This window comes from Schistocerca gregaria, chromosome 4, assembly GCF_023897955.1.
Source record: "Schistocerca gregaria isolate iqSchGreg1 chromosome 4, iqSchGreg1.2, whole genome shotgun sequence".
Classification (NCBI taxonomy): domain Eukaryota; kingdom Metazoa; phylum Arthropoda; class Insecta; order Orthoptera; family Acrididae; genus Schistocerca; species Schistocerca gregaria.
The window spans coordinates 248,992,844-249,013,226 of NC_064923.1; the positions used below are offsets into that span (position 1 = coordinate 248,992,844).

Consider the following 20,383-nt stretch of genomic DNA (forward strand, 5'->3'; position numbering starts at 1 on the left):
ACACGTAGGGCTGCCATTTTGCAGAAATTTCAAGCTCTTCCCACCATCACTTTTCCTTCCCCCATCAGAAACGAGTGGAGGAGGCTTGGGCAATACCCTTCTCTTCTCAGAATTGTGAGTGCTACAATGCCACCTTTACTATGAGGGGGTACCTGTGGTCTAGGGGTAGCATCTTTGATTCATAAACAAAACGTCTTCGGTCCCGGGTTCGATCCCCGCCACTCTGCCTAAATTTTGATAAATAATCAGCATTGGCGACCGAAGACTTCCGGCATAAGAAGTCAGCCTCATTCTGCCAACGGCCTTGTCAAAGAGGGCGGAGGAGTGGATAGAGGTTCAGGGCACTCTCTTGTCCTAGGGGTGGGAAATTGCCCCTAAAGGCGGAAGAATCAGCAATGATCAATGACATGAGGATGCAGAAGGCAATGGAAACCACTGCATTAAAGACACGTAATGTGTATCCACAGGACATGTGGCCTGTAGATGAAGAAGTGTCATGATGATCTCTCCATTGGCAAAAGATTCCAGAATAGTCCCCCATTCAGATCTCCGAGAGGGGACTGCCAAGGGGGAGGTTACCATGAGAAAAAGATTGAATAATCAACGTAAGGATAATGTTCTATGAGTCGGGGCGTGGAATGTCAGAAGCTTGAACGTGGTAGGGAAACTAGAAAATCTGAAAAGGGAAATGCAAAGGCTCAATCTAGATATAGTAGTGGTCAGTGAAGTGAAGTGGAAGGAAGACAAGGATTTCTGGTCAGATTAGTATCGGGTAATATCAACAGCAGCAGAAAATGGTATAACAGGTGTAGGATTTGTTATGAATAGGAAGGTAGGGCAGAGGGTGTGTTACTGTGAACAGTTCAGTGACCGGGTTGTTCTAATCAGAATCGACAGCAGACCAACACCGACAACGATAGTTCAGGTATACATGCCGACATCGCAAGCTGAAGATGAACAGATAGAGAAAGTGTATGAGGATATTGAAAGGGTAATGCAGTATGTAAAGGGGGACGAAAATCCAATAGTCATGGGCGACTGGAATACAGTTGTAGGGGAAGGAGTAGAAGAAAAGGTTACAGGAGAATATGGGCTTGGGACAAGGAATGAAAGAGGAGAAAGACTAATTGAGTTCTGTAACAAGTTTCAGCTAGTAATAGCGAATACCCTGTTCAAGAATCACAAGAGGAGGTGGTATACTTTCAAAAGGCTGGGAGATACGGGAAGATTTCAATTAGATTACATCATGGTCAGACAGAGATTCCAAAATCAGATACTGGATTGTAAGGCGTACCCAGGAGCAGATATAGACTCAGATCACAATATAGTAGTGATGAAGAGTAGGCTGAAGTTCAAAACATTAGTCAGGAAGAATCAATACGCAAAGAAGTGGGATACGGAAGTTTTAAGGAATGACGAGATACCTTTGAAGTTCTCTAACTCTATAGATACAGCGATAAGGAATAGCGCAGTAGGCAGTACAGTTGAAGAGGAATGGACGTCTCTAAAAAGTGCCATCACAGAAGTTGGGAAGGAAAACATAGGTACAAAGAAGGTAGCGGCGAAGAAATCGTGGGTAACAGAAGAAATACTGCAGTTGATTGATGAAAGGAGGAAGTACAAACATGTTCCGGGAAAATCGGGAATACAGAAATACAAGTCACTGAGGAATGAAATAAATAGGAAGTGCAGGGAAGCTAAGACGAAATGGCTGCAGGAAAAATGTGAAGACATCAAAAAAGATAAGATTGTCAGAAGGACAGACTGAGCATACAGGAAAGTCAAAACAACCTTTGGTGACATTAAAAGCAACGGTAGTAACATTAAGAGTGCAACGGGAATTCCACTGTTAAATGCAGAGGAGAGAGCAGATAGGTGCAAGGAATACATTGAAAGATTTGTCTGATGTGATAGAAGAAGAAACAGGAGTCGATTTAGAAGAGATAGGGGATCCAGTATTAGAATCGGAATTTAAGAGCTTTGGAGGACTTACGGTCAAATAAGGCAGAAGGGATAGATAACATTCCATCAGAATTTCTAAAATCATTAGGGGAAGTGGCAACAAAACGACTATTCACGTTGGTGTGTAGAATATATGAGTCTGGCGACATACCATCTGACTTTCGGAAAAGCATCATCCACACAATTCCGAAGACGGCAAGAGCTGACAAGTGCGAGAATTATCGCACAATCAGCTTAACAACTCGGGCATCGAAGCTGCTTACAAGAATAATATACAGAAGAATGGAAAAGAAAATTGAGAATGCGCTAGGTGATGATCAGTTTGGCTTTAGGAAAAGTAAAGGCACAAGAGAGGCAATTCTGACGTTACGGCTAATAATGGAAGCAAGGCTAAAGAAAAATCAAGACACATTCATAGGATTTGTCGACCTGGAAAAAGTGTTCGACAATATAAAATGGTGCAAGCTGTTCAAGATTCTGAGAAAAGTAGGGGTAAGCTATAGGGAGAGACGGGTCATATACAATATGTACAACATCCAAGAGGGAATAATAAGAGTGGACGATCAAGAACGAAGTGCTCGTATAAAGAAAGGAGTAAGACAAGGATGTAGCCTTATGCCCCTACTCTTCAATCTGTACATCGAGGAAGCAATGATGGAAATAAAAGAAAGGTTCAGGAGTGGAATTAAAATACAAGGTGAAAGGATATCAATGATACGATTCGCTGATGACATTGCTATCCTGAGTGAAAGTGAAGAAGAATTAAATGATCTGCTGAATGGAATGAACAGTCTAATGAGTACACCGTATGGTTTGAGAGTAAATCTGAGAAAGACGAAGGTAATGACAAGTTGTAGAAATGAGAACAACGAGAAACTTAACATCAGGATTGATGGTCACGAAGTCAATGAAGTTAAGGAATTCTGCTACCTAGGCAGTAAAATAACCAATGACGGACGGATCAAGGACGACATCAAAAGCAGACTCGCTATGGCAAAAAAGGCATTTCTGGCCAAGAGAAGTCTACTGATATCAAATACTGGCCTTAATTTGAGGAAGAAATTTCTGAGGATGTACGTCTGGAGTACAGCAATGTATGGTACTGAAACATGGACTGTGGGAAAACTGGAACAGAAGAGAATCGAAGCATTTGAGATGTGGTGCTATAGACGAATGTTGAAAATTAGGTGGACTGATAAGGTAAGGAATGAGGAGGTTCTACGCAGAATCGGAGAGGAAAGGAATATGTGGAAAATACTGATAAGGAGAAGGGACAGGATGATAGGACATCTGCTAAGATATGAGGGAATGACTTCCATGGTACTAGAGGAAGCTGTAGAGGGCAAAAACTGTAGAGGAAGACAGAGATTGGAATACATCAAGCAAATAATTGAGGATGTAGGTTGCAAGTGCTACTCTGAGATGAAGAGGTTAGCACAGGAAAGGAATTTGTGGCGGGCCGCATCAAACCAGTCAGCAGACTGATGAAAAAAAAACTATGAGGGAGCTAGGGCATGCTCATACTTCATTCCGGTCCTGCGTCCCAGGCCAGGCGATGTTCACATTCACATGTTGCAAAACCTCTCTCTTGTGGGCAAGCTCTTCCTCATTCACTTATACGAACGCGTCTGGGCAGAGGGCACATTTCCCAAACACTGGCGTGAAGCCACTTTAATACCCATACCTAAGCCCAGTAAGGACACACCTTCCTTTTCGCTATCATTCCATTTCTCTCACCAGCCGTGTTTAAGAGGTGATGGAATGTATGATTCATACCCGGATAGTATGGTGGCACGAGTCTCGCCATTTACTAACCACTGCACAGCGTGGATTTAAAGCATGCCGTTCTGCAGTTGATCAACTATTCACTTTGTCCACCCATGCCATGAATTATTTTCTGCAGAAATCCCAAACTGTGGCAGGGTTGTTCAATTTGGAGAAAGCCTAAGATACCTGCTGGAGGACTGGTATCCTCCATACTCTCTAACCTATCTCGTTTCCTCCAGGAATTTTTAAAAGAAGGTGTTTTAAAATACATGTGAGCTCTGCCTTGTCGGATACCTTTTTCTGGGAAAATAGTGTGCCTCAGGGTTCTGTCCTGAGTGTTGTTCTCTTTGCTATTGCCATCAAGCCTATTATGGCGTGTCTCCCACAGGCATCACTGGCTCCCTTTCATTGACAAATCTGTGATCTGTTGTGTTTCTCCATGGACTTGTCTACTTGAGCGGCATCTCCAGTGATGTCTCGATCATCTTTACTCATGGAGCATGGACAATGGCTTTCACTTGTCCACTGACAATACAATTTGTATGAATTTCTGGTGGTGCAATTGGTTTCTTCAATCATCTTTACACCTTGGGCCTGTTGTTCTTCTGTTTGTTGACATTACAAAATTCCTGGGGCTCATGCTTGATAGGAAACTTTCTTGGTCCTCCCACATGTCTTACCTGGTAGCCTGCTGCACACTGCCCCTCAGTCCTACGTGTCCTTAGCGGTACTTCCTGGGGAGCACATTGGACCACACTCCTCCATTTGTATCAGTCCCTTGTCCATTCAAAATTAGACTATGGGTGTTTTGTTTATGCATCTGTATGTCTGTCCATCTTTTGCTGTCTCAATACAAACCACCATCATAGCATCTGTTTGGTGCCTTAAACACTAACCTGGTGGAGAGATGTATGCAGAAGCTGCCGAACTACCACTTTCATACCCCTGTGACTTTCTCCTCAGTAGATACACATGCCATGCCTGGTTACCCATCCCATGCCTCCTCCTTCGATGGCTCCTTTGATCCCCAGTGTGGTGTGCATCTCTCATCTCTGTTAACTCCTGGAGTTCGCTTTCGGCTCTTGCCCCAGCAGCTTAACTTCAAACTACCTGCCACTTTCCCAATGTGTGTGAACCCTTTACCACCGTGGTTTCATGTGGTAGCCTGTGTTCATCTTAGCCTTCATTCATTTCTTAAGGACACTACTCGAGCCTCACTTTATTGCTCAAAGTTTAACAACCCTCACACAGATCTTCACGACGGTAACTTTGTGTACCGTGATGGCCATCAGACTGACCATGGTCGGGTGTGTCTTCGTCATTGGCACTGACATTTTTCAGTATCGGCTTCTGGAACACTGCCCAGTATTTACAGCAGAGATCTTTGCCCTGCCTCAGGCCATGCAGTACATCTGGAGACACAGGCTTTTAAATTGTCATCTGGTCCTACTCTCTGTGCTCCTCAGAGCCTCAGTGCACTGTACTGTATCCATTCCTTAGTGCAATGGGACCAGGAAAGCTGTCACTTTCATGATCTTGATGGAGCCACTGTGATGCTTATGTGGGATCCTGGTCACGTTGGTCTGATGGGAAATGAGGTTGCTGAAGCTGCTGTCAAGGCTGCAGTTCTGGTACCTTGGCCTGTTAATTCTTCCATCCCCTACAGTGACCTCTGTGTTGACATCTGTAAGCAGGTGGTGTCGCTTTGGCATCACCATTGGTCCTCCCATCATGGGAACAAGCTACAAGCTCTGGGAAATTAAACCTTTCCCAGCACTTCAACGTCCTTCTCTCGGCTCTCTTTGGCGTGAGAGATCATTTTAACTTGGTTGCTTATCGGGCACTGTCTTTTTAGCCATCGTCATTTGTTAAGTGGTGCTCTCCCACCACTTTGCCCTCATTGCCCTAAACCTTTGACAGTTCACCATTTCCTGATGGAGTGATCTTTTTTTAAACCACTGTATGAGTTATTGGCCTGTTTAGCAAATAACGTGCAGGATGTTGACCGCGTTTTACTTTTTATCATAGAAATATGGTAAAGGACATTTAATCTTTAGTTCAGGCTCTCCATTTCTCTGTGGCATGTTTTATGGTCCTTACTCCACATCCCTGATTTTAGCTGTCTTTCCTTCCATCAGTTGGATTTAATGAGTAGTCATTTTTAACTCCTACTCCTCTCTCTCTCTCTCTCTCTCTCTCTCTCTCTCTCTCTCTCTCTCTCCATGTTCTACTATTCTGGGATGGGCACGTATAACCCTAGTTGTTTTTGCACCCTAAAACAAAATTAAACAAACCAGGCTCTGACCTATTGCAGCACATTCTTCCTTCATTGGCTGCATTTACTTCTGTGTCCCTCCTTCCTCAACCTCACTGCCCCCTCCTCCCCTCTGTGTGTTGTGATTTATTTTGATCTGGCTATCCACCTGGCTCCTTGTATTCCGTGCAATTTTGTTTCTCTTACCTATTCTTTTTCATCCTTTTTGGCGTTTTGCCCCCCCCCCCTCCCTCCCTCCCACCTTCCACTTGGCGTTTGAGATCACTCCTAGTGTAGGCTCCCCCCATGAATCATGGACCTTGCCGTTGGTGGGGAGGCTTGCGTGCCTCAACGATACAGATAGCCGTATTGTAGGTGCAACCACAACTGAGGGGTATCTGTTGAGAGGCCAGACAAACATGTAGTTCCTGAAGAGGGGCAGCAGCCTTTTCGGCAGTTGCAGGGGCAACAGTCTGGATGATTGACTGATCTGGCCTTGTAACATTAACCAAAACAGCCTTGCTGTTGTGGTACTGCTAACAACTGAAAGCAAGGGGAAACTACACCCCTAATTTTTTCCTGAGAGCATGCAGCTTTACTGTATGGTTAAATGATAATGGCGTCCTCTTGGGTAAAATATTCCTGAGGTAATATAGTCCTCCATTCGGATCTCTGGGCGGGGACTACTCAAGAGGACGTCGTTATCAGGAGAGAGAAAACTGGTGTTCTACGGATCGGAGAGTGGAATGCCCGATCCCTTAATCGGGCAGGTAGGTTAGAAAATTTAAAAAGGGAAATGGATAGGTTAAAGTTAGATATAGTGGGAATTAGTGAAGTTCGGTGGCAGGAGGAACAAGACTTCTCGTCAGGTGAATACTGGGTTATAAATACAAAATCAAATAGGAGTAATGCAGGAGTAGGTTTAATAATGAATAAAAAATAGGAATGCGGGTAAGCTACTACAAACAGCATAGTGTACGTATTATAGTGGCCAAGATAGACACGAAGCCCATGCCTACTACAGTAGTACAAGTTTATATGCCAACTAGCTCTGCAGATGACGAAGAAATTGAAGAAATGTATGATGAGATAAAAGAAATTATTCAGATAGTGAAGGGAGACAAAAATTTAATAGTCATGGATGACTGGAATTCAACAGTAGGAAAAGGGAGAGAAGGAAACATACTAGGTGAATCTGGATTGGGGCTAAGAAATGAAAGAGGAAGCTGTCTGGTAGAATTTTGCACAGAGCATAACTTAATCATGGCTAACACTTGCTTCAAGAATCATAAAAGAAGGTTGTATACATGAAAGAATCCTGGAGATGCTTAAAGGTATCAGATACATTATATAATGGTAAGACAGAGATTTAGGAACCAGGTTTTAAATTGCAGGACATTTCCAGGGGCAGATGTGGACTCTGACCACAATCTATTGGTTATGAACTGTAGATTGAAACTGAAGAAACTGCAAAAAGGTGGGAATTTAAGGAGATGGGACCTGGGTAAACTGACTAAACCAGAGGTTGTACAGAGTTTCAGGGAGAGCATAAGGGAACAATTGACAGAAACGGGGGAAAGAAATACAGTAGAGGATGAATGGGTAGATCTGAGGGATGAAGTAGTGAAGGCAGCAGAGGATCAAGTAGGTAAAAAGATGAGTGCTAGTATAAATCCTTGGGTAACAGAAGAAATATTGAATTTAATTGATGAAAGAAGGAACCATAAAAATGCAGTAAATGAACCAGGCAAAAAGGAATACAAACGTCTCAGAAATGAGATTGACAGAAAGTGCAAGGCTAAGCAGGCATGGCTGGAGGACAAATGTAAGGATGTGGAGGCTTATCTCACTAGGGGTAAGATAGATACAGCCTACAGGAAAATTACAGAGACCTTTGGAGAAAAGAGAACCACTTGTATGAATATCAAGAGCTCAGATGGAAATCCAGTTCTAAGCAAAGAGGGGAAAGCAGAAAGGTGGAAGGAGTATATAGAGGGTCTATACAAGGGCGATGTACTTGAGGACAATATTATGGAAATGGAAGAGGGTGTAGATGAAGATGAAATGAAAGATACGATACTGCGTGAAAAATTTGACAGAGCACTTAAAGACCTGAGTCAAAACAAGGCCCCGGGAGTAGACAACATTCCATTGGAACTACTGACGACCTTGGGAGAGCCAGTCCTTACAAGACTCTACCATCTGGTGAGCAAGATGTACGAGAAAGGTGAAATACCCTCAGACATTCAAGAAGAATGTAATAATTCCAATCCCAAAGAAAGCAGGTGTTGACAGATGTGAAAATTACCGAACTATCAATTTAATAAGTCACAGCTGCAAAATACTTACACAAATTATTAGCAGATGAATGAAAAAACTGGTAGAATCCAACGTTGGGAAGCTCAGTTTGGATTCCGTCGAAATGTTGGAACACGTGAGGCAATACTGACCTTAAGACTTATCTTAGAAGAAAGATTAAGGAAAGGCAAACCTATGTTTCTAGCATTTGTAGACTTAGACAGATTTGGTCAATGTTGACTGGAATACTCTCTTTCAAATTCTAAAGATGGCAGAGGTAAAATACAGGGAGCGAAAGGCTATTTACAATTTGTACAGAAACCAGATGGCAGTTATACGAGTAGAGGGACAGGAAAGGGAAGCAGTGGTTGGGAAGGGAGTGAGACAGGGTTGTAGTCTCTCCCCGATGTAATTCAATCTGTATATTGAGCAAGCAGTGAAGGAAACAAAAGAAAAATTCGGAGTAGGGATTAAAATCCATGGAGAGGAAATAAAAACTTTGAGGTTCACCGATGACATTGTAATTCTGTTAGAGACAGCAAAGGACTTGGAAAAGCAGTTGAATGGAATGGACAGTGTCTTGAAAGGAGGATATAAGAAGAACATCAACAAAAGCAACACAAGGATAATGGAATGTAGTCGAATTAAAAGTCGGGTGATGCTGAGGGAATTAGATTAGGAAATGAGACACTTAAAGTAGTAAAGGAGTTTTGCTATTTGGGAAGCAAAATAACTGATGATGGTCGAAGTAGAGAGGATATATAATGTAGACTGGCAATGGCAAGGAAAGCATTTCTGAAGAAGAGAAATTTGTTAACATTGAGTATAGATTTAAGGGTCAGAAAGTCTTTCCTGAAAGTATTTGTATGGAGTGTAGCCATGTATGGAAGTGAAACACGGACGATAAATAGTTTGGACAGGAAGAGAATAGAAGCTTTTGAAATGTGGTGCTACAGAAGAATGCTGAAGATTAGATGAATAGATCACATAACTAATGAGGAGGTATTGAATAGAATTGGGGAGAAGAAAAGTTTGTGGCACAACTTGACTAGAAGAAGGGATCGGTTGGTAGGAAATGTCCTGAGGTATCAAGGGATCACAAATTTAGCATTGGAGGGCAGTGTGGAGGGTAAAAATCGTAGTGGGAGACCAAGAGATGAATACACTAAGCAGATTCAGAAGGATGTAGGTTGCAGTAGGTACTGGAAGATGGAGCTTGCACAGGATAGATTAGCATGGAGAGCTGCATGAAACCAGTCTCAGGACTGAAGATGACTACTACAACAACAACCACCTAGTGGGAGCCATTTGGAGAAGGACTTCATCCCCAGCATCTGTGGAATGGATTCCCCCCTCCCCCCCCCCCCCCCCCGCCCTCCAAAAAACACACACACACACACACACACACACACACACACACACACACACACACACACACACACACACACACACATCCTTCCCCTCTTCCTTCCCTATCGTTGTGCCCCTCCACCCCACTGGGTCACCAGTACGTGTAGGCAGTCCTTGTTGTGTTGTGGGGCTGTTATGTACCCATCTGGTTGGGCCCCCTGACACACACGGATCACTACTGATACCTGAGCTTTTGCCTCCCTGTGTATGCCAAGGAATGGTTGCTTGTTATTCTGGAGCATCAGAACTCCCAGCAATGGCCGCTGTGGCTGGGTGGTGCCCATGGGGAGAGTCCCAGATTGGAGTGGGTGTGTATCTGGGCCGATGCTTAGCAGATGAAGCATATCAAGCTACAGAAATCTGACTTCCCTCAAATGGTCATCTATCCAAGTGGTGAATGCTCATTGAATGCAGCCTTCCCTTCCTTGGTAAGCCTTGGGAGTAGGGTCTGGCTCGCTGTCTAGGGATGAAACACTTTCCCCACTACTAGGCCTTTATTAGGTCTGACAGGAACACATTCACTGCCACAAAGCCATTGTTTTTTGTGGAGATTGTTGAGGACAAGTTTGGTGAAGTGGAGTCTCTTAGTAAGATGCGGTCAGGCTCCCTGTTGATCAAAGCATCTTCTGGTATCCAATCTGCAGCTCTTCATCCTTGTGATCATCTTGGTGATGTCCTGGTGTCTATTACCCCTCACCAGTCACAGTATATGGTCCAGGGAGTGATTTTCCAACATTACCTCATCCTGCAAACTGATGAGGAACTCCGGGCTAATCTGGGATGATGCGACATTCACTTTGTTCGACATGTGCAGAAGTGTCATTTCAAAGACAACTGCACAGGACCTGGCACTTTTATTCTGGCTTTCGTGGGAGATACCCTCCCAGAGAAGGTCAAGGTCATATGTTATTGAAGTGACGTGAAGCTGTACATCCCGCCACTCATGAGGTGCTTTCGGTGCTTGTATTTTGGGCATATGTCTTCCTGATGTATGGGGAACCCTCTTTGTGGTGACTGTGGACAGCCAATCCATTAGGGAAGCCATTGTATTCAGCCACCTGTGTGTGTAAATTGCAGTGGCAGCCTGACTCCACACTTGACAGATTGCCCAGCGTAGAAGAGAGAAAAGAGGATCCAAGAGAAAAGATCCAAGAGAACAAGTAACTGACTCCACCCAGTGTCACTTATCCCGTGTTACATACTTTCTCCCTCACGTCCCTTCCTTACTTCAGCATCATCCCCCTTTTCCTTCCCTGTTCCTGCGGTTTCCGTGCCTTTCCCTCCGGGTATCACTCTCCCTCCCCCGCCAAAGAAGTTTCCTGCTTCTTTGGCATCCAATGGTGATGGAGTTCCTGACCAGGATCCATCCCTCCCGGCATCTCTCAAGCCAGAAGCCAACTGCCACAACTCGGCCATGAGATGCACTATCTGTGTGCCCCAAGGCCACTTGATCTGTTTTGGCCCCCGGGTCTTGCAGAAGCCTGCCCTCCCACTGTGCCCTGCCCCCCTCAGCCCACAAAGGAGAAGAAGAAGAAATGTAAGTCCCAGGACAAGCCCCCTCCCTTATGCCCTGAGAGGTACCATCTCCCCTCTCACAACCTGTGTGTGAGCTCTTATTTATGGATGTCGTGCCATCCTTGGCGGTGATGATCACTGACAGAACAACAGGACATCCTCTCGGCTACCATATGTCTAACGTGGATGCTCATCACATGCTAATCTAGTGGAATTGCTATCGATATTATCATCACCTACTGGAAATACACCACCTTGTTTCCTTTTATTCTGCATTCTGTCTTGCTCTTCAAGAAATGCACTTCCGTGACGACCGCTCTCCGACATTCCGTGGTTATCGGGTGTTCTGTTGGAATTGTGGTGGCTCTGGGATAGCATCTGGAGGGCTCTGCAATTTGGATTGTAGTGATGTCATTAGCGGTTGGATCCAAGAGTGTGAATGACCCCAACCATCACCATTTGCAATGTCTATTCCCCACCAGGCAGGGCACTTACTTATGTTGAACTGCTTATCTTAATCCAAAAACTCCCACCCTGTATCTCCTCCTAGTGGACTTCAGTGCCCACCACCTCCTGTGGGGGAGTGCCACGTCGACTGGTATGGGTCTTCTCATTGACCAACTTATTACAGACTTTGATTTGTGTCTTCTCAATGACAGTTCCCCTACAAACTTCAGTGCTGTTCATGGCACCTTTTCTGCTGTCGATCTCACGATCTCCTCCCATGGTCTTGCGGCTTCCATGCATTGGTCACCCCAGGATGTTCTTTGTGACAATGACCATTTTCCAATGATTCAGTCATTCCCCTGCCACCAAGAGGCAGACAGGTCCCCACATAGGGCATTCTGCAGAGCAAATTGGCCTTTGTATATGTCTGCTGTGCACTTAAACACCTGTCTCACATTGCATTGCATTGCTGTGGTTGTGCAAGATGTCTCTGATACTATGCTTCAAGCCGCTGGCACTGCTATCCCCCTATCCACAATTTCCCCTTGTTGACCAGTACCATGGTGGGCCAAGGACATCAGTCACTATCCAGGACTGCTGATGAGCGCTGCAGTGGTTTAGACAACACCCTTCACAGATCAACCTTATCATTTTTATGCGTCTCTGAGCTAAGGCCCACTACCTTATTAAACAGAGAAAATAGGAATGCTGGGAGTGCTTGTTTGCTCCCTTTGGGGATGTATGCCTCTTCATTACAGATTTGCTCAAAGATCCATAGCCTTCTGGACTGTCAGCAACAATCAGCTGTCCAGGGTTGTATCCTACAGGGTGCTTGTGTACTGATTCATTGGTCCTTGCAGAACACCTTGCGACACACGTTGCAACAGCATCAGCGTCTTCTTCCTATCCTGGTACCTATGTCCATCAGAAACCATGAGTTGATGAACACCCCCCCCCCCCCCTTCCCCTCTGTTTACAAGCTGAATCCTGTGGGAACCCCTGACTGACTGGTAATTCGTGCAGGCTTTTACTTCTTCACATGACACAGCCCCAGGCCTGAATTCCATTCACAACCAGCTGAGCCAACACCTGGACATTACCCAGGGGTAAGATCCACTCAGTCTTCAACCGCATTTGGCTCAGAGGTGCGTTCTCCTTGCAATGTTAAGACAGGGTAGTTATCCCTTCCTTAAGCCTGTGAGAATCCAACAGCTCTTGGCAGATACTGACCAATTAACTTGACTACCATAATTTGTAAAGTGTTTGAGAGGGTAGTTAACTTCAGATTATGTTGGGTACTTGAATCTCGGAGCCTACTGTTCCCGTATTACCATGGCTTCGAGGGAGGACAGTCTACAACTGACCATTTACTCAGATTGGAAATAGCAATCTGACAGGCTTTTTTTAGCCACCAACACCCTGTGATGGTCTCCTTTGACCTACAGATGGCATACAACACAGCTTGACACCATCACATTTTTTGTTACACTCCATGACAGGGGCTTTTGCGGTCCCCTTCCAATTTTTATCTGCAAGTTTTTATCCCAGCAGTTCTTCTGGGTACGAGTTGGCACCTCACTTGTCACCCCCCTTGGACCCAGCAAAACTGTTACCCCAGTCTTGTATGTTGACGATTTTTTCATTTGGTGCAGTTCCCACTTGGTAGCATCTGCTCAATGCCAGCTCCAAGGTGCCTTCCGATGGGCCTGTTTGTGGGCCCTTTCCCATGGCTTCCTTTTTTCTATCTTCAAAACTTTGGTTACACATTTTTGTTGTAGACCTACAGTAAAACCTGATCTTGAACTTTTTTTAGGCAGCCGATGCCTAGATGTTGTAGTTCAGTCCCATTTCTTGGCGTTCTTTGTGACATAAAGCTGACATGACTGCTCCATATTCATCACCTGAAGATTATATACTTGTGGAAGCTTAATGCTCTCTGCCTCCTGGCACACACGCCTTGGGGTGCAGACCGTGCTGCTCCTTTACCATGCTCTGGTTTTCTCCAGATTAGATTACAGTTGTCTGGTTTATGGCTCAGCAGCTCCTTCCACTCTGAAACTACTTGACCTGTTCATCATTATGGGGTGCGTCTGGCTATTGGTGCCTTTTGCACTAGTCCTGTTGACAGCCTCCTCTATGAATACAATGGAGCCAACTCCTGGTTTCTTACACAGTTGCCACCTCATATACTCTGTCTCGTGTACCCGTCTTTGCAAACAAGGGGTGTCTTCCTCCTGATAACCATCTTCAGATGTGATTGCCAGTTGGAATGTACTTTACTTCGCTCTGTTGGGATCTCCATCTCCAGCCACCAGAAGGTACTCCATGTATTTCCTCCTGCAACCCCCAAGGATTAGGACCAACCTATTCCAGGGTCGTAAGGTCTCGGTTGCCCCTATGATATAATAGTGTCCTGTACGTTCCATCCTTGAGGAGTTCCTGGGTACTACCATCATCTACACTGATGATTCTAAAATTGTAAGTAAGACAGGATACACTTTTTTGTCTCCTACTGGCATGGAACACCATTTATTGCCAGGATCATGCAGTGTTTAACAGCAGAGTTGTTAGCTGCTAGCCCTCCATTTTATTACTCAGGCCTCCCTCCACAGTATTTTAATAGGTACCGACTATAGCCTGATGCTACTGTCATCATCCTTTGGTATTACTATCCTTGAACTCTCTGCTTTTGGCCATGACACCTGCGCAGTTGTCTTTCTCTGGGTCCCAAGTCATGTGGGTGTCCCAGGGACTGAGCAGGCTGATCCATTTGGTTAGAGAGGCAGGTACTTACTCTCATTCCCTTTTGTGATTCCAGGTGCAGATATGTATTGCCTCATCAAATCTCATTTTGCCAAAAAGTGGAATGACATCTGGTGCACTACTGCTCTCAGTGATAAACACTGCTCAATCAAGGAGACTACTGCAGTTTGGCTCTCTTCCTTCTACTCTTCTCAGGAGGAGTCCATGGTCTAATGCTGTCTATGCATCGGTCATACTCAGCTCACTCTTTGTTTTCTGTTGTGTAATGAGTGACCCCCACAATTTGGTTGTGGAGCCAGACTGGCGGTGTCACATATATTGGTGGAATGTCCCCTTCTTTTGGCCCTTCATGCTAAGTATTGCCTTCCAAACTCCTTGTCGTTAATATTAATGGACAACTCACAGATGGCTGAACTGGCCCTCAGTTTCCTTTGTGAACAAGTTTTTATTTTTAGTTATCGGGTTTTGCTTTCCTCCTGGAAAAGGGGCACTGTGGTTGTGGTTGGGCCTCTCTTTGTGTTCTCTGGGTCTGGAAACCATGACCACTCCCTCATGGAAAGACTGCTCATTCATCCCTCTGTTTTTGCAGTTTTTAGATTTGACCTACCTTTTTATGCCTTCTGCTGTGTGTTTTTAGGTTTCTTGCTTTGTAGTTTGATCCCTCTGACTGGATCTGCCCAATTTTTGTGGATGTCTCTGTCTTACAAAAGTATCTTTTGAACTGTGGGACTGATGACCTCACTGCTTAGTCCCATATCCCCCCCCCCCCCCCCCCCCCTCAAGCTATTAATAAGTGCCGTGTGAGTTAGAGCACTGTAATGGGATAGGACCAAAGCCTTTGATCGCCACACTGCAGTCTACTTTTTTCACAGTGCCTCAGTCATCATTTTAGCATGTAAAGGTAGTAATGCTGAATTTGTTACCTTTGGATGTAAATTCATGTAAAAAATTGGTTTTTAGGCCGATTCTTTTCCCTGATTTTGCTGCTTCAGTCATGGTATTGGAAAATGAACACGCTGACTCAGTTGGTACACTCCATTGTCTGTAATGGTCTTTTGACAAAAACTTCATTAGCATGTTGTTCTGTCATTCTTGTGACTGCACAATTGCCAAATTGTGCATCAATGTTCACAGTCACAAGCACTGTGACACAATTGTTGGGTGATGGTTGGTCAACTGATTCAAAATAGTTTGTAGTTGAGACTGGTGAGCGGTAATAGACACCAGGACATCACCAAGATGATCACAAGGATGAAGAGCTGCAGATTGGATACCAGAAGATGCTTTGATCAACAGGGAGCCTGACCGCATCTTACTAAAAGACTCCACTTCACCAAACTTGTCCTCAACAATCTCCACAAAAAACAATGGCTTTGTGGCAAGAATCTGTCATCCCCATTGTTTAATGCAGGCTCATCCAAGAATTGCGCCTGGCGGGCGCAAGACAGTGTAGTTCAGCACCCCGTCCACTACCGTGTGTGTGTGTGTGAGAGAGAGAGAGAGAGAGAGAGAGAGAGAGAGAGAGAGAGAGAGAGAGAGAGACCGCACAGCACTGCTCTGCGCTGGACTGTCCCGCGGTCAGATCTAACGTAAACAAAATATTCTATTTTAGAAATAATTTTATGTACGGGATATAGTGTCTCATTCTCACTGTTAGTAGTTACAAGTAAGTATTTTTTGTTATACTTCATGCTACAATTTTTTGTATCCCTTTTCAGAGTTTAGAAATCGGATCCTTAGTTTGCTGTTTTGTACGTAATAATTTTCACTAACCAAGTTTGAAAACTTATTAAAATAGAAATAAGGTTATAAAGCTCTTTTATTCTTACAGTCAACATAGTTGACGAAGACAATTAACATTTTACACGTTTTTCTTTTTTGAGGAAACGATTTTGTTTAGGCTTGATACAATATTTCGTGAGACTGCTAACCTCAAAGAATTGGTCAAATTTTTATGGGCAAGGAATGAACAGTTCTTAGTTTTAGCAAGCTTTAAAAGAGAGGAAAAGTGCTCACAAATATACGTGGAACCAAACATTGAGAGAACTTTGGCCGCGTGCTTGTGCAAAAGAGGATATTTCTCTCGTGAAAGACAGCTGCAAAAGTCATCCAAAGTTTTACTCTTAAGAAAGCGGTCCTTCAGGCAGATATGGCTTTGTAGGTCAATCAGCTCTAGTTGAAGCACTTGTGAGACGTCCTCTGCCCTATCGGCTGGTGTTTGGGCGGTCCGCACGGCCAGCTAAGCGGCACGGCTCGGCCACTGCAGCAACATTCCAATTCGCCCGGGGCGCTGGCCGCGGGCGTTAGCGCCCCAGGGGCACAGTTTGGACGAGCCTGGTTTAATGTATAGGAAAAGAATGTTATTGTATGCAGGAGAAAAATAGTTATCAGCCTAGTTAGCACTGATTCCAGACAACAGGAGTCATGAAGAGAGATTAATCTTACAACAGGGAGGAGTGTAATCAATGAACATTTTGTACCAAATTCCATTTAGTCAAATACAGATAGAAGCTTTCTGATGATGTCTACCATTTTGTCATGTTATTCGAACACAGTCTAAACTATTACTTTTATGTTCTGTTTGTTCAGGATTCAGCTTTACTGAGAATGATGCTGGATATGCCAGGAATGAAACAGCTGTTGGAAAAGATCTTTATAATGCTCTAGTTCAGTTCTTCACACTTTTTCCAGAACTTCAGAAGAATGATTTCTATGTCACTGGTGAATCATATGGTGGTAAGTAGAAATGTCATTCAAAATTATCACAAAAATATTTGTATGTGTGTTTCTTATTATTTTCTTATTATTATTGGTAATGAGCTTAGTTGCTGATGGTTTTGTACAATGAACGGATAATTAGTGATAATGTACACCCATGTAGAATTTATTGTCCATTTGTAGAGAACTGGCACATGGAAAAATGCACAACTGGTTGCTGTTTTCTGGAACGTTATTTCCCATCATACGTTAATATTCCAAAACAAGATATTAGAGTTTTTGGGATTCTGAGGGATGGAAATAGTGTAATTTCATATCTCACTGATTTGTGCAGCTTTATACTATCCTCTCATTACCTATTAGCAGACAGAACATTATTTACCCAGGCATTATAAATGGAGCTCATCAAGAGTTTCACTGTAAATAAGGCAAACAAAAATTAAATTTCATTATTTATATGTACTGTGGCTTTCATGGCTGGTATGTTACGTGTCATTTCCCAGTGACAGGCTGTACTCAGACCTGCATCTTCACCCTGACATGGCTTCTTGAAATGCCTGGTTCTCTTCTGATGGCTGGGTATTGTACAGAGTCATAATAACTGACCACAGCAGAAAACAAGATGTCCAGTGTGACTCCAGGTGAAATGTTGATGACGGGACCTGGCCTGTCACCTCAGCATGTGTTTGTGAGACTAACTGGCTTCATATAATTTTTCCTCCTTTCAGGAAAGGCAAAATAAATGATATTAAATTCCACACTATACAGAGCCTCAAAGTAAGACACTTGTATTACTTTATTAATTAGAACAAGATCATACTACTGTGATCTGAGCTAGGAAGAGGAAAGAGGGCAGGTGTAATTTCGAGATTTCCTGACAATGTCTGCCTGCACTCACCACTGCGAGGCAATACTTATTACTTATTGTGGCTTTCTTCAGTCTCAAAGTGACTTGGTGCATCTGTCTGTTGAGGCGGTATGTGAGTTTGATTGCTGAATTTGTTTTAGTGTGTGTGGTGAGGAGGGGGGGGGGGGGGGGTGGAGAGGGGGGCAGCAGCAACTGCGCCATCCCACCTCCACTACAGCCCTATCCTCCCCCTCTGGACACAACTTTGACTCAGAAGGGCAAAATGTCTATATATAGACCAACCAGAAATTGTTAAAATGCATGAATGTTGAGAGACAACTTGATTATTTGTGAATAACTATAAGGTTTAAATGAAATCTGTGCAACACTGTTAAGTGATCAGAATATTTTTAGATCAAAAATGCTTTTATAAATACTAATACTAAGGGGAAAAGAGCATTGTGTGTCCAAAGTGATGATGATTCGGCTATGTAGGTGAGATCATCATTGTTAACATGACCTGGTGTACATCTAAAATATAATATTCTGGTGTTGGAAGGTGCGGAAGTTGAATGTGTGCCAAAAGGGATGGACCTGGGTGTCCACTGGGAGTCTCTGCGCTCTGGCACATGCCCGCGCCATGATCCTCGCCATTTGAATGCGCCAGTCTCCACATGAAGTCGGCGGCCAATCGCATTTCCCATGGTCATGTATTTAGGCAGATGCGCAATGCTATCCCAGGAATCCTGTCACTCGCTGTAATGTTTGGAGTGGTTCTGCATTGTTGTTGTCTCGCCGTGTTTATCACCTCAGTTCTTGCTTGCTTACCTCGTGTTGTGTCCTGGTCGGTCATAGTGTCTGTCGTCCCCTACTCATTCATCTGTCCCATGCACCACTTGCTGGTCGCTCACAGCTATAACATTGGCAAAGATGTAAAAGGTTTGTAAGCATGGAGGCTAAGTTGGTCTGTCTCCTGGAGGAGCAGCAACAGCAGCAATAATGCCAGTTATACGTCATACTACAATCCTTGTGCCCCCAGGGGTTCACAAATCTTTTGTGGATACGTGCTTAGTGAGCACGGGACCCCAAGCTAGTGTGGCCCTCTTTCCTTTCCTGGCTGTGCATACCTTCCTTTTCCACATCCTTTCCCATCCCCCATCTCCCCCCCCCCCCCCTCACCACCGCCTCTTCCCTTCCCTTACTCCCCCTCTGGGAGTATGTTTAGTGCCTATGTCCAGAGAGGGATGCTTGAAACTGTCAAACAGTCTCTCTTCTTCGCTTTCGCTGCTGGCAAGTCTCTGTCCTTCCTTTGTCCTTCTCTTTTCCTTACCTCTTCTCTTTACCCTCTTCTCTGCTGTGGCACTTGAGACCTCTCTTCTTTCCTTTCCTTTGTTCCTCCCTTTCTCTTTTTCCCTCCCTGTGCGTGTCTGAAGGCCGACACACGCATTCCCACACGTAGCCAGTGACGGAGTAGTACATAATTCCCCGCCCCGGGTAGACAGGTAGGACACGTACGTACCCCCTGGTAATGGCCAGGCCCAGGGAGGGGTGATTACCCAAGCTGGTACCTTCTGAAAGTGCCGATTGGTCCCTCCGTCCGTATCTCGGGAAGTGTGAACAATCACCTAAAGCGGGAGTGCCCTCAGAGAGGGCCCCCACAAGGAAGGAGTGCACCATTGGAGACGCCAGTAATCATGGGGGGATACTTCCGCAATGGTTTCCTCATCATGTACTACGTCTGCTCACAAGCGAATGTTAAATGAGTCTCAGCCAAGGACAATTCTTCCATCAATGCCACAGTTCCTTGTTGTTTCTTGGTCGGCTGAAGGTAAAGACTTCTCCACAGTCAACCCTTTCATTATTCAGAAAGGTGTCAACACAATTGCAGATCCTGTAAAGTCTTGTTCCCGATTACTAAATGGCACCTTGTTGTTAGAAACAGTCAGTGCCCTCCAGGCAAAAAAATTTCTGTGTACTTCACTGCTACACACCTTCCCTGTCCGGGTGGAAGTGCACCACACTTTAAATTCATCACGTGGGGTGGTTTATACACGCTCCTTCGATGGATTGTTTGAAGAGGAAATTCAAAACTACCTGTCTGACCAGGGTGTAACGGCTGTTCATAGTCATGAAAAGGGTTGACAAGGACTTGGTTCCAACCCGTACTGTCTTCTTGGCATTTGACAGAGTTCATCTTCCATCAAACATAAAAGCGGGCTATGAGATAATTTCCATTCGCCCTTGCATCCCAAACCCTGTGTGTTGATATCGTTGTCAGTGGTTCAGTCATACCAGTCAGTCATGTTCCAATCCGGCCAAATGCATTACGTGTGGCAAGGATGCCCATGAGGGTGCTTGTCCACCTCCATCCCCTCGTTGCATCAACTGTATGGGTGACTATG

General features: G+C 44.5%; 1 protein-coding gene across 1 annotated transcript in view; it reads left to right on the forward strand.

Moving 5' to 3' along the window:
• LOC126365973 (venom serine carboxypeptidase) overlaps nt 1–20,383 on the forward strand; it is a 138,103-nt gene that overhangs the window by 30,834 nt on the left and 86,886 nt on the right. The window contains exon 3 of the mRNA XM_050008771.1: nt 17,006–17,152. Coding sequence (XP_049864728.1) covers nt 17,006–17,152 — 147 coding nt within the window. The remainder of the gene's footprint in view (nt 1–17,005; nt 17,153–20,383) is intronic.